Source organism: Ruditapes philippinarum, unplaced genomic scaffold (assembly GCF_026571515.1).
Source record: "Ruditapes philippinarum isolate M1 unplaced genomic scaffold, ASM2657151v2 ctg2097_1_1_1_1, whole genome shotgun sequence".
In the NCBI taxonomy this organism is placed as follows: Eukaryota; Metazoa; Mollusca; class Bivalvia; order Venerida; family Veneridae; genus Ruditapes; species Ruditapes philippinarum.
This window is the reverse complement of record NW_026866773.1, coordinates 1-12,551: the sequence shown is the minus strand read 5'-3', so window position 1 is coordinate 12,551 and position 12,551 is coordinate 1. Positions and strand designations below refer to the sequence as shown.

The 12,551-nt window shown below is 32.9% G+C and overlaps 1 protein-coding gene across 1 annotated transcript; it reads right to left on the bottom strand.

The window, feature by feature from the left end:
- Positions 1-630: 630 nt before the first annotated feature.
- On the bottom strand, positions 631-11,112 carry LOC132733669 (uncharacterized). The gene is made up of 5 exons (XM_060720331.1): positions 11,051-11,112; positions 10,170-10,469; positions 9,432-9,559; positions 2,335-2,562; positions 631-1,039 (listed from the first exon to the last, which is right to left on the bottom strand). Exons 1-5 carry the CDS (start codon positions 11,100-11,102, stop codon positions 1,031-1,033), a joined length of 717 nt encoding a protein of 238 aa, XP_060576314.1. The 5' UTR covers positions 11,103-11,112; the 3' UTR covers positions 631-1,030.
- Positions 11,113-12,551: the final 1,439 nt, after the last annotated feature.

The window sequence follows — 12,551 nt, the reverse complement described above, 5'->3', positions numbered from 1 at the left end:
ATCATTTATAAATATTTTGCACTTTTAGATGGTAGTGAAGTTTGCCACAATCCTGGTGGTGCAAATATTTTCCGGTTGCTGTTTAATATTATTACCTTTGCTTAATTGCATTTGATTTCACCAAAAACACCGTAGATATAAACTTGCTGATGGTTTTGTACTAGTTTTATAGGTGGATGAGCCAGTACGCTTTACAAATTTATAGTATCTGAGTAAGGAGTCTTGCCACGTTAAAATTATGTAGACCAATTTGCCACCTTGAAATATTTAATAGGTTATTATTATCATCATACACATCAGCTATGCTGAGATAGATTCAACAACAACAACAACAACAACAACAACACAATAAACAACAAAATAATTACCAACAAAAATCGTACGTATTGTCTAAATAACTTACGTGAAGACTACACATTTAATATCACCCAACTGAATGAGGTTAATACTGCACGAGAATGTAGAGAATCTTGAATAGCATAATTCTACGCAATTATTGAATATCCCTTGCATATAAACGTTACAATTCCTACTATAATGATTCTGACCTTCATCATTAATATTTGTGTGTTATTAGTAGAACCTGCCTAGAACATTTGAATGAATTAAGCGTACTATACATTTAAATATTTGGGCATAAAACCTATTACCAATACAGAAAGAACTTTATAAATGTTCCATGTGAAGAATACTCAAACTGTACATTTAGTTGTATGATTTAATATGAATAACAATTTTACGAGTTTCGCTACTAATATAATTTTCTTTGCGAATCGCTGTCTTAAATTTTAGTTACTGACAGGGTCTTATTCTGGTGAAAATTTTATATATAAAGTGCTTTGGCCATTCTATAAAACGCTGTCTCGCAGTTTTCATTTTAGGCCGAAGATAGATAGACATACATGTAATCACAGATAATCAATCACGAAAAGAAAAGGAAAACGGGAATCATCGTTCTATTTACGATTGTAATTAATAGTTTTCTGATTGATCGATTTCGTAAAGCGGGATACTTGTTTGCATCTCTGTTTTACTGTATCTGAAAAAAAAAAGAATAATTCCGACGGTAAATACTAGTCACAAAAGTGGTCGGGAACATAAAAAAACAATGTCTTTGCCATTATTGTAAGCATTCCTATCTTTCCAATTTGTGCAGAAACAATTGAAGTCGTTTAAAAAAATAAAGTGTCATTACTGTACCAATCATTTGGAAGTTAACTAAAAATGTTAACTAAATAGTTTTTTATTTGCCATTGCAATTTTTTTCAATCAACATTTTGTTGAGTAACCCGTACACTTATAAGATAAAAGTTAGTATTTCTGTGCAAAGTTAAGCCACGTTCACTCCACAAAGATAATAATAATAATAATAATAATAATAATAATAATAATAATAATAATAATAAAATAATAATAATAAATAAATTATTCATGTGTGTGTGTGTGAAATACAGAGACATTCTAAAATACAGCTTTATAAGAATTTCGGTGTTTCATGTCATTTGTACAAAACAGAATAATATACTGACTGTGTAACTTCCTTTGAAATTAGAAACAATTGATCTTTTTGTCGATTTGAGATGTGCATTTGTTACACGTTGAGCCACAGGCGTAATATTGTGTTGCTTTCTTTATTTGTTCAGGTGAACATTTAAGTATTTTGTGATTGATTGGGTTCCTTGATGTCCATGGTTTGTGTGTTAACGCTCTTCTGTACATTGTCTTTGTTCTTTACATTGTCATTTATATTAATCTATGCATTGTAAGAGATAATGCATTATCATTTAAACTCCCCCTTCCTGCTGTTAGTTTCTAAACATACTTGAAATGCGTATATTGTTGGGTGTTACAAATATAAATTACTTTGAACGCTTAAAAGAGAGGTTAACACATATTTAAATATTATATAACTTCGTCCGATAAAATTGATCTAAGTGTTGGCAATTTTGATAGTGACAGATTAATGATTGATAATAAAAATTGTTCATGCTATAATGACCTATATTATATAAAGACTGTCCCACTCTTTTTTAAAAATCAATAATAACAATCCATTCTAAACGATATTTCTAGCAATTTACGTTACTCACTTGGATCATTGCTTAATGTTTTATAGTAAGGAATAAAACTGAACACAATAATGAAAAAAATGTAAAGCTATTTAAATTTTTATCTGCTCTTTGACTGTTTACACTTGGATTGGCAAAATGTCACTTTAATTTATTATTGTAAATGTTATTTACGTAAATTTGAACTTATGGTTAATACCCTGTCTTCCATAACTTTTAACCATGTGAAAAAACATGCTATCTTAGGAAACATTACATCACTTACCTTTACTGTATAAACATGACTTGAATTTACTTCCCATTTTAAATTGGTCGGTGTATGAGTCAATACAACTCTGAAGTTAACATTTTTTGTTTCATTTCCAGATGCCTCTATGTGATAAAACCCACATGTTTTTCTTGCATTTACGTCATCATTGCAATTTGAACATCCAGAGCTGTCGTTCTCGTTGAAAGCAAATTGGCCATTAGTATACTTTTCTTGGACTTCATTCTTAAATATCAACCATATTAAGAATTAAATTGCTCTTTCTAGAATTTATAAAATGATCGGAAATTATAAGGAACCAAATTGTAAAATTGTGTAATTTAATTCCCAGTTAAAAGTATGTTATCCGGAACTCGGCAAATATTTTTTTTATTCCCAGCTAATTTTATGTACAAACTTCCGTTTACAGTTACAGCTTCAAGGTGCACTACATTTCACAATAGATAAGTCAACATGCTTCCTATATTATCGAAACTGTAACTGTAAAAATGTGTTTGTACTTACGGATTAGCTGAGCGAAACATAAATATTCTTAATTCCTGAATTAGTCTATAGACCTTAATTTGCTGATTTTTATTAGCTAACTGTAACATTTTTATTTTCTATTTGGATGGCTTACTAGCACACAAACTAAACAAGACCCGAAGGATGGTTTATATATTTTATTATATGTGTTGCATCCAAGTATACACTCATAAACTCCCAAACATCAAGTAAACATACACACAGTAACAATAACGATATTTGATATTAAAGGCGTGGCTTATTATATCTTGTAGAATTGCTTACTACATCCTCCTCTATCTTTAGTTTAGAACTCATCAATAAAATCAATAAACTTAAATTATCAAAATTTTAAATTTAAATTTGCAAACATAGTGTCATAAGAAATATTTTTCTTCGTATGAAATAAGCTATATAGCAAGTTTATTGTTATAAACTCTTCTCCTTTTTCAGCAGAGTTCATTAAGCAATGCGATTTACTCTAATCAGTGTACTAGGCATCTGTTTCAACGAAGTAATGATAAATACAATGTTATTGTTAATTGTCATATCTTTTCTATTTGTTCGTAATGTCACAAAATATCAAGCAAATTACATTATTATCACAACATTTGTTCAAACAACTAGCATTGTTATCAAAAGAATGATTTGTTTTTCCGTTTTCTACCACACAAAGACCAATTATAAGGTAATTTAATAAAAACCAAAAGTAATAATTTCACGAATAACAGAATGTTCTCACATACGCTATCATTTTTCCTAGATTAATAAATCCAGCAAGCGGATATAAATGATACACTGCTATGATAGCAAATATAATTAGGGCATTATTATGGCCAACACATTTGAGTCATTAACCCTTATAGCTGTAACGAGAAATGGTATCATAGATTAAACCATTTTCTTTCTCTCTTTTTTTAAATCTTCATAACGTCTCGGCGGTCGGCGTTTCCTCTGCGGCCTATTTCTAGGTAAAGATGTATAATCTGCAGGTTTCGTCTGCACTGGCTCTTGATCTCCATGAACATATGTAAATTTGGAAACGTCCCGTATGATTTCTTTTCCTTTATGTTTGATTGTAAGCATAGATCCTTTCATAGCGATGATTATCCCGGGGGTAGGGTCAAACGCTGTTTCAAACTTATTCCGTTGTTCCCGTTTTAATAGCACACGATCACCCAATTTCAAATTATTTCGCTGAGCTCTACGTTTCTTATCAGCGTATATTTTGTTTTTCGCTTTTGATAGACTGTCCCTGTCTCGAATATCTGTATCTTTGTTATCAAATGTCATCTTTGGTAATTTTGTCTTTAATTTACGATTGAACATTAATTCACTAGGAGCTGTTTGTGTAGTTGTTTGTGGTGTGTTCCAAACATTCATAAGATATCTACTTAACGCTCTTTTATAATCTTGTCTTGACGCTATCGCTGTTTTAATTGCTTTTTGCAGTGGCGCCATAAATCTCTCAACTATTCCATTTGCCTGTGGGTGCAATGGAGTAATTCGTTTATGTTTAAATCCCAAATTATTAGCAAATTCTCTGAATGCGCGACTTTGAAACGGAGGTCCATTGTCCGTTTTCACTACCTCTGGATATCCGAATATCGAAAATATCGCCTCTAATCGCGGTATGACTGTATCTGCGGCTGTCGATTTGATTCTTTCAACTACTGGAAATCTACTGTAGTCACAAATAACAACTAGTAACATGTACCCGTCTGGAAAAGGACCACAAAAGTCACAACTGACATCAGAAAACACATCTCGTGGTAGTAATGTTGGTTTGATCGGGTCTGGAATAATTCTTGTTGATGCAGCTTGGCATACAATGCATGATCTACAAATTTCTTCCACCTTTCTATCCATATGTGGAAACCAGCAATATTCACGTAATAATCCTTTGCATTTTGATTGGCCTTGGTGACCTTCATGCGAAAGCATAACAGTTTGTTTTTGCAGACATTCTGGTATGCAAAATTTTGTACCTCGTAAAAGCACAAATCCATCTTCCGTATATGCAACTGCAAGTTCTTGATTTTTATTCAAATTCTCGTATAACCGAAAACATTCATCTAATTTGCATTTTTGAGTTTTCCAGTCATTTTGTTTTAACGCATTTCTTACACAGCTCAATATACAGTCCGTTTCGGTAGCTTTTGCTACATCTGACAGCTTCAATGCATCTGGCAAAGCGTTATCTGTAATAAAGCTGATATACTGCTCGGCTACTGTATTTGTTTCGTGTCTTGCATGTGGATGCCTGGAAAGATAATCTGATATCATCATTTTACCTGGTCTATAAACTGTCTGGAAATCAAACGCCAACGTTCTAATCTTGGTGACTGTATATTCTTGATATTGTTGAAGATTGACTGACGTGCAGCATGATCTGTTATCAGTTTAAATTTCTTGCCGAATAAATTCAAATGGAAATGCTGAATGATGAAAACAACAGTCAGATTCTCTTTCTGTTTGAAAATACCGCGTTTGAACTGAATTGTATGCTTTGCTTCCACATGTAACTATTTTGCCGTTTTAAATAAGAATTTCTGAGCATCTAACTGGACATCTGTCGACCCAGAGTTCAGTTTCCTTTCTTGGATCGAAATATGTCATGACCTTACCACTTATTAAGGCATCTTTTAATGATGTGAACGATTTTTCTTGGTCGGCAGTCCGTTCAGATTTTACACCTTTATGTGTAAGTCTTCATAATGGGTCTGTTAAGCTTGAATAGCCATCTATGAACTTAGACAAATAGTTCGTGAGACCCAGAAATGAACGGATTTCGGATATTGATTTTGGTCTGTCCATATTTTTCACTGCATTTACTTTGTCAGGATCGGGTGAAATTCCGGATTCGGAAAATACGTATCCGTAGAACTTGATTTTAGAATGTCCGAATGAACATTTTTGGCTGTTCAGTGTGAGGTTTCGATCTTGAAGACGTTGCAGTAAAGCTCTAAGATTGGCGTCGTGTTCTTCCTGTGTCTTACCGAAACATACGATGTCGTCGGCAATATTCAATATGCCTTTAAGACCTTGAAGTGCTTGACGAAGCTCGTTTTGGAAAATTATCGGTGCTGCGGATACCCCGAAATTTAGACGTTTATACCGAAACAGTCCAATATGTGTCTGAAACGTTGTCATTACACGTGATGCTTCATCCAATTCAATTTGATGGAAAGCTTTGTACAGATCTAGACGTGAAAATACCGTTGCGCCGTTTAACGTCAAGATGATATTATCCACCGTCGGGCAAACATTTTTCTCTGTTTTGATTGCGGTGTTAGCTTTTCTCATGTCTACGCACACTCTCACTTCATGCGGAGCATTAGGTTTCGGAGCCGCTACTAAGTGCAAATTCCATGGTGTCGGTAAACCTATAACCTTTTCAATGACATCCATTTCCTCTAAACTTTTCAGTTCCTTTTCGACTTGCGCACGTACATGAAATGGAACTCTCCTAGGCGGTTGAGCTACAGGTACAACACTTTCATCAATATGAAACTTAACTTTTCTCTCTTTCAAACATCCTAAGCCTGTGAAAACTTGAGAATATTCTTCAGTAAGTCCTGAATATGCGTCTTTGCTTTGAACTGATTTTTGAACTGATTGTATTTGCGGTAAAATCCCAAGCTCTACCGATAATTCATAACTGATCAATGTTTCTTTGTTACCTTTAACGATATGGAAATCTTTTGTCATAAATTTTGAGTCCGACTCCACAAGCAGGGAACATTTGCCTATGAATGGAAGTGGAGATTTCTGCCCAAATACGAATGCTTTTGTTTTCGTCTTCTTGATTTCTGGACGAATTTTCATTTTCTCGAGGTCGATTTCGCTAATAATATTTAACGATGAACCGCTATCTATCAACACATTAACATCTACGCCATTTAATTTAATGCATTTCTTTGGCACTTTTTTCCCATCTGACATCTTAAATCCAAATAACACATCGCACTCATTTGAACTGATACTCGGCGTGCTTGCCTCTGATAAAACTTGTGAATCCGACGGTTCATCATCGATTAACTTCACCTTGTTTTGACGTTTTCTGCAGACCGATATGAAATGATTCTTCTTATGACAGTAGTTACATTCCGCTCCGATAGCAGGACAACGTGACATATGGGGATACTTTCCTCCACAATTTCGGCATTTTTTATTTCGTTCTGGAGGGTAGTTTCGCCTTCCCGACGACGAACTTGCTTCTGGGATAGTTTGATATGAACGTTGCTGATAACGTTTAGCTGCGAATCCCTTTGATTGACGGCTAAATCGAGGATTGCTTTTTACCCGCACTACTTGCTGACTACTTGTATCCTTTGACATATTTGATGCTTGAGTTTTTGATATTTCCATGGTTCTCATTTTTGTAAATAAGTCATTAAGTGATTTATCCGGATCTTGTAAACACTGCATTCTCATGTTTTGTGAAACAACACCCTGTATGATCTGGCTTTTAATTTCTGAGTCAATGTCCGAAAATTCATAATTCTTAGCTTTCTGGCGTAATCTTGTTGTAAACTGGTCGATAGATTCCCCATGCAATTGCTTCATATTACGAAATTCGAATATTTCAAATTGTGTATTTTTCTAGGCTTAAAGAATGTTGTTAATCCAATTTTCGTTTCCTCATAGTTTTCATTGTCTTCTCTTAAATTCAATGTATCATAGATATCGTAAACATCATCTCCTGCATAATGAAGTAACAGTGCCTTTTTTCGTTTTCTAGTGTTTATACCCAGTCCAACAAATAAGTTTTCTAATTTATCCAAATACTTTTCCCATCGTACTCCAAGAGAATTTTCATCAGCAAAAACATCGAATTTCGGATAAGCAGGTAAATTATCCATTTTCAAATCTGTTTTTTTTTTCACAGAGTCAGTTTAAATTAATCCACAGTTTTTTTTTTAATATCCGATCCTCGTCGCCAATGTAACATTTATATTTTCTATTTGGATGGCTTACTAGCACACAAACTAAACAAGACCCGAAGGATGGTTTATATATTTTATTATATGTGTTGCATCCAAGTATACACTCATAAACTCCCAAACATCAAGTAAACATACACACAGTAACAATAACGATATTTGATATTAAAGGCGTGGCTTATTATATCTTGTAGACTTGCTTACTACACTAACTGACGCTCACAAAGCTTAAGGCGAACACAATAACCATTTTTACAACCAGTTCTAATTGATTAGATAATTTAATAATTAATTGTTTTAAAACAATCATTGATGAGTTAGTTTTTTCGTTATTATGTTATCATAAGTCTTCTATGAAATGTGTGTTCCGTGTTTGCTAAGACTCTTACACTAGTACATTTTAGAACATTTTATAATTATATTCACAGGCGTGGAATTATCTTATTTCCGTACATTATCGGCTACTTTTATACAAGTCTAGTGTGTAGAATTAAGTTATTGAATGCTATCAATTTCATAATAATTTTTATTTATAAAATATAAAAAATAACTTAAATTATTAAATATTAAAGTTAAGAAAAAAATAAATTTGTATTTTTTTATAAAGTCATCCATTCGATAAAATGATTAAAATAAAAAGTAGCATTGTTGTCACTCTCAAAATGACATTTTTCTAAATACATTTTTACTGTGAAATGTCTTTTCCCTCTCTTACCTAGATATATCACTAGCATTTCTCGTTTGCCTATAACGTGGTTTCTTATTTCGTATCTTTGTTATCACAAGGCAAGCTCGGGGTAGCTCTTTGAGCAGATCGGGATTATATCATTTTGGAGGTTATTGTGCGGCTTCGGGAAAATATGACACAAAAATAGTTAATTATCATTTCTCTGTTAAAATTAAATGGGTACAATGAAAGTAAATTTACGTTTTATTATTTAGTAAACTTTGTAAAGTTTCAAAAATGAATGACTGTGCAGAAACTAAATTACAAAACAAAGTTCAACGGTAAATTATTGTAAAATATACAAAGTTATGGATGCATTAACTTCAAAACATTTGCCAATAGAAATAAACACAGTGATAACAAATGTTTTTTTTTAATATAAGCACTGATCTTTTCTAAACTGCAAACTACCTAACCTTTTGCAGAACTTCGTAAAATACAACAAACAAGATAGATAAATGACCTCCAAAAGAAAAGATATGACCTCCTTGGCCGGCGCGTTTGTTTAATTTTCTTTATTAAGTAGATATACATGTAATACCAGGCTTTTGTCTTTTTCATATTTGTCAACATTAAAACCGTATTGAAAGTTTGACTTTATCATATTCTTTATTATCCACTTCTTAATTGTTCAAATTTGTAAAAAAAAGTTTTAAAAAATTACACACATACACGCACGCACGCCCACACGCACGCACGCATGCATTTACATATATACTCAATTTTACGTCATCTCTTTAGTTTTGTAATATATCACAAGTTAATATTATCAAGAAATAAATGAATACATTTTATGTAATACATCACCAGTTACGTATACTGTTTTGTTAGAAAAGGAATGCAAATTTAATAAAACACTCTTAAGCGAGATATTCTTTTTTAAGAGTCAATATCTGACAAAGAAATTGACAACTTACGTAAACAGTATACCACTCGCACGTCACGTCAGTATATCCGGAAATACAGCCTGTTGATATCGAAAAGTTACCGTTAGAATGGCTTATAGTTGGCTCTGAAATCGGTGAAAGATTTGATGGATCAAAGTCTGAAATTTATGAAAAATAGTTTCAGTTAATTAAACGATTTACATCGGCAACAAATCTGAAAGAGCAGTCAAATACAAGTAATTGTAAATAAGCTAAAAAAGTATGTAAATATATAATGCTTTAATGTAACCTGTTTACATCATGAAAGGGTTTAAAGATTGATCGATATAAAAATGAACAGTAAAAGCAAAGCATATTAGTTCCATAATTTAATGGCCTAATCACCAAAAAAATGTCTTAAAGTTGTGTTAAACACGCATGAATATTGCACTTACACATACACACTCTCTGGAAAAATATTATTCTGCTACTGAAGGTAGGGATTTATCCGTAAAGATTTATGCAGGCAGCATTGGCTTTTAAGACAAATCACTATAATATAAATTTTAAACAAGCATGTTGCAAGCATTCTTTTTTTGAAGCAGACATATAGGTTTAATATACACTTCAATAAGTTAGGTTAAGCTGCATAACTAGAATTTTGAATTTATACAACGGTAACAAAATGAAAACGCAAAATAAATACAAACAAACAAAGAAACAATCAAACGAACAACAAACAAAAAATAATTGAAAATAAATAAATAAATAAATAAATATATAACTTACTGATAGCACCTGGGACTACCATTAGCTGTACTCTTGTATTACTAGCGTCTGTACAATTTATCTGAGTACAGTCATTGTAATCGTAAGCGCTTTTTGTCATCTCGTAAGCAAACTCTGACACGTTTATTGAAATTGTATAACCAATAGGCTGTGGCAAACAGCCCGAGTTAAGGAAACAGTCTGATATTGAATTTCCATTGAAAAACCATTTAATGCCACTTCCAACTGTTCGTCGGCAAACACACGTCAAATCTGTCTGTGCTGAAGGATTTGCAGAGTCACAAGCTAATTCAAAATATCCTGAAAATGCGATATAAAAATAGACCTGATAAACATTTGCATTGGAAAACATTATAGCATGTCTTAAAGCACCTAACAGACACCAATATGTGCAAAGCTTTATATATTTACGTTTTCGCTTTCACTGAATTTGTTTTCAACGATCTAATGAAGTGTTATTTGCATTAACATAAACATTTCGGGTGGCTTACTTTTTAGTTTTAAAATACTTAACAGTTATAAAACAGTTTGATGGAAAATAAAGAAAAGAAACAGAAAGATACAAAATAGCTACAAAAACAGCAACTTCACATTCCTATCATCCAAAAAGAAAAATTCAACCACAAAAGGTACTGTTTCAAAAACCGACCCTGTGCGCGATAAGATATCAAATAACAATATACTTGCTGAAAGTACTCGGTTCAGTCTAAAAAGTACTTAAATTTAATTGTAAAAATCATCACAATATTGCCTACACTAGAGCAGATAGCATCTTCGAATTTTTAGGCATTATGCAAAACAAACAAGTAACAATAAATGATACATTACAATTTAAAAAAACAAAACAAAAACAAAATAAAACTTACTACTTATCAACTTACCATAACTTGGTATTAACAACTGCAAAAATACGATTCCGATCTTGATATTCATCGCTGTGCTGAAATTATATTAAATACATATTTATTCAATACATGTTTCTGTCACTACAATATTAAACGTACAAATTAATATAATTCTCGCCACATTTTGTTTTGACTTTAATTGTTAAGAATGCCATTATTTGACATGTTTATTGACCTTGAGTAGTTTCTACATCATTCTAATAACAAGTAATGGGATCTTATATGCAGAATTTCTTATCGCGGAATTAACGTAAGTGTTTCTTACATTTTGATGAAACGATTAAAAAAAATAAGGTGAGTGGCCATTACATGCACGTGCCATTTTTCATATTTTGATAATTTAGAAAACACTTAAGTACGTTTATTTGTCATAATTTACGTGACATGCTATGGGTTACTGCCTATTAGTTATCCTAACAGTCTGGAATCACACAGAGGTAAAAGTTGCTACTTGTGATGTATTTGCGACATCAAACCGGAAAACAAGTATATATTTTCCTATTTAAAATATTGATAGTTATAATAACAATACTTTGCTGACTTTTTTGTAATATGATTTGCTTTTACGTACATATAATCATGGATGAACTTAAATAAAAAAAATCGCTGATGGTGTTCCATTTGTAGTTCATCGTTATAGCCACCGATAAAACTCCGGAAACGATAACAATCTCTATGACAGTGCAGTGTAAGTGTTAAACCATTGAATAAAAAAATTAACAAACAAGTTAATACTACATGAACATGTACTTACATTTTATTATCAAATATAAAAGTATCACTTTACTCCAATATTATAGTAAATATCTTTAACAAAAATAACTATCTGACTATATGCATTTATGCGATATATCACTTGTTTTAACGTGGTAGTGCGCTCTTTTTGGTCCCACTTATGTACTGTGTGTAATGTTCGTGAAGTTAGCCAGACAGCCGGAAAACCCGGAGCAGCCGGAATTCATTTTTGTCAACTCTGGCTGTTCCGTCTAGCCGGAATTCGGTTTCGGCTATACAGGCTGGCCAGAGATGATACGGTAAAACATGTGCAAAAGACCATTAGCTAATTCCATAATGTAATGTCAAATTACTTATCACAACGATCTCCGGCTATTACGGCTAGCCAGAAAAACAGAAATCAAGGCTACATAAGATGAAAAAAAAATCCTAAAGCAGATTGAAGAAAATATGTGTCTTGCATTGTGTGTCCGGGTGTCCGCGGGTATAGGTGTGTCGGTCGGGAATACTCTGGTATTTTGCCGACTATGAGCCGAAAATGGTACTATACAGCTCATATCTGGCCAATTCCGGCTGGCCCCTGTGGGGAACAGACTCTGGTATTTTGCCGACGTTAAGCCGAAAATCGTACTATACAGCTCATATCTGGCCAATTCCGGCTGGCCCCTGTGGGGACCAGACTCAATTCCGCAGAAGCGCATATGGTGGGATGGTTAGGGGGTATGATCGGGTGTCTGCTGGT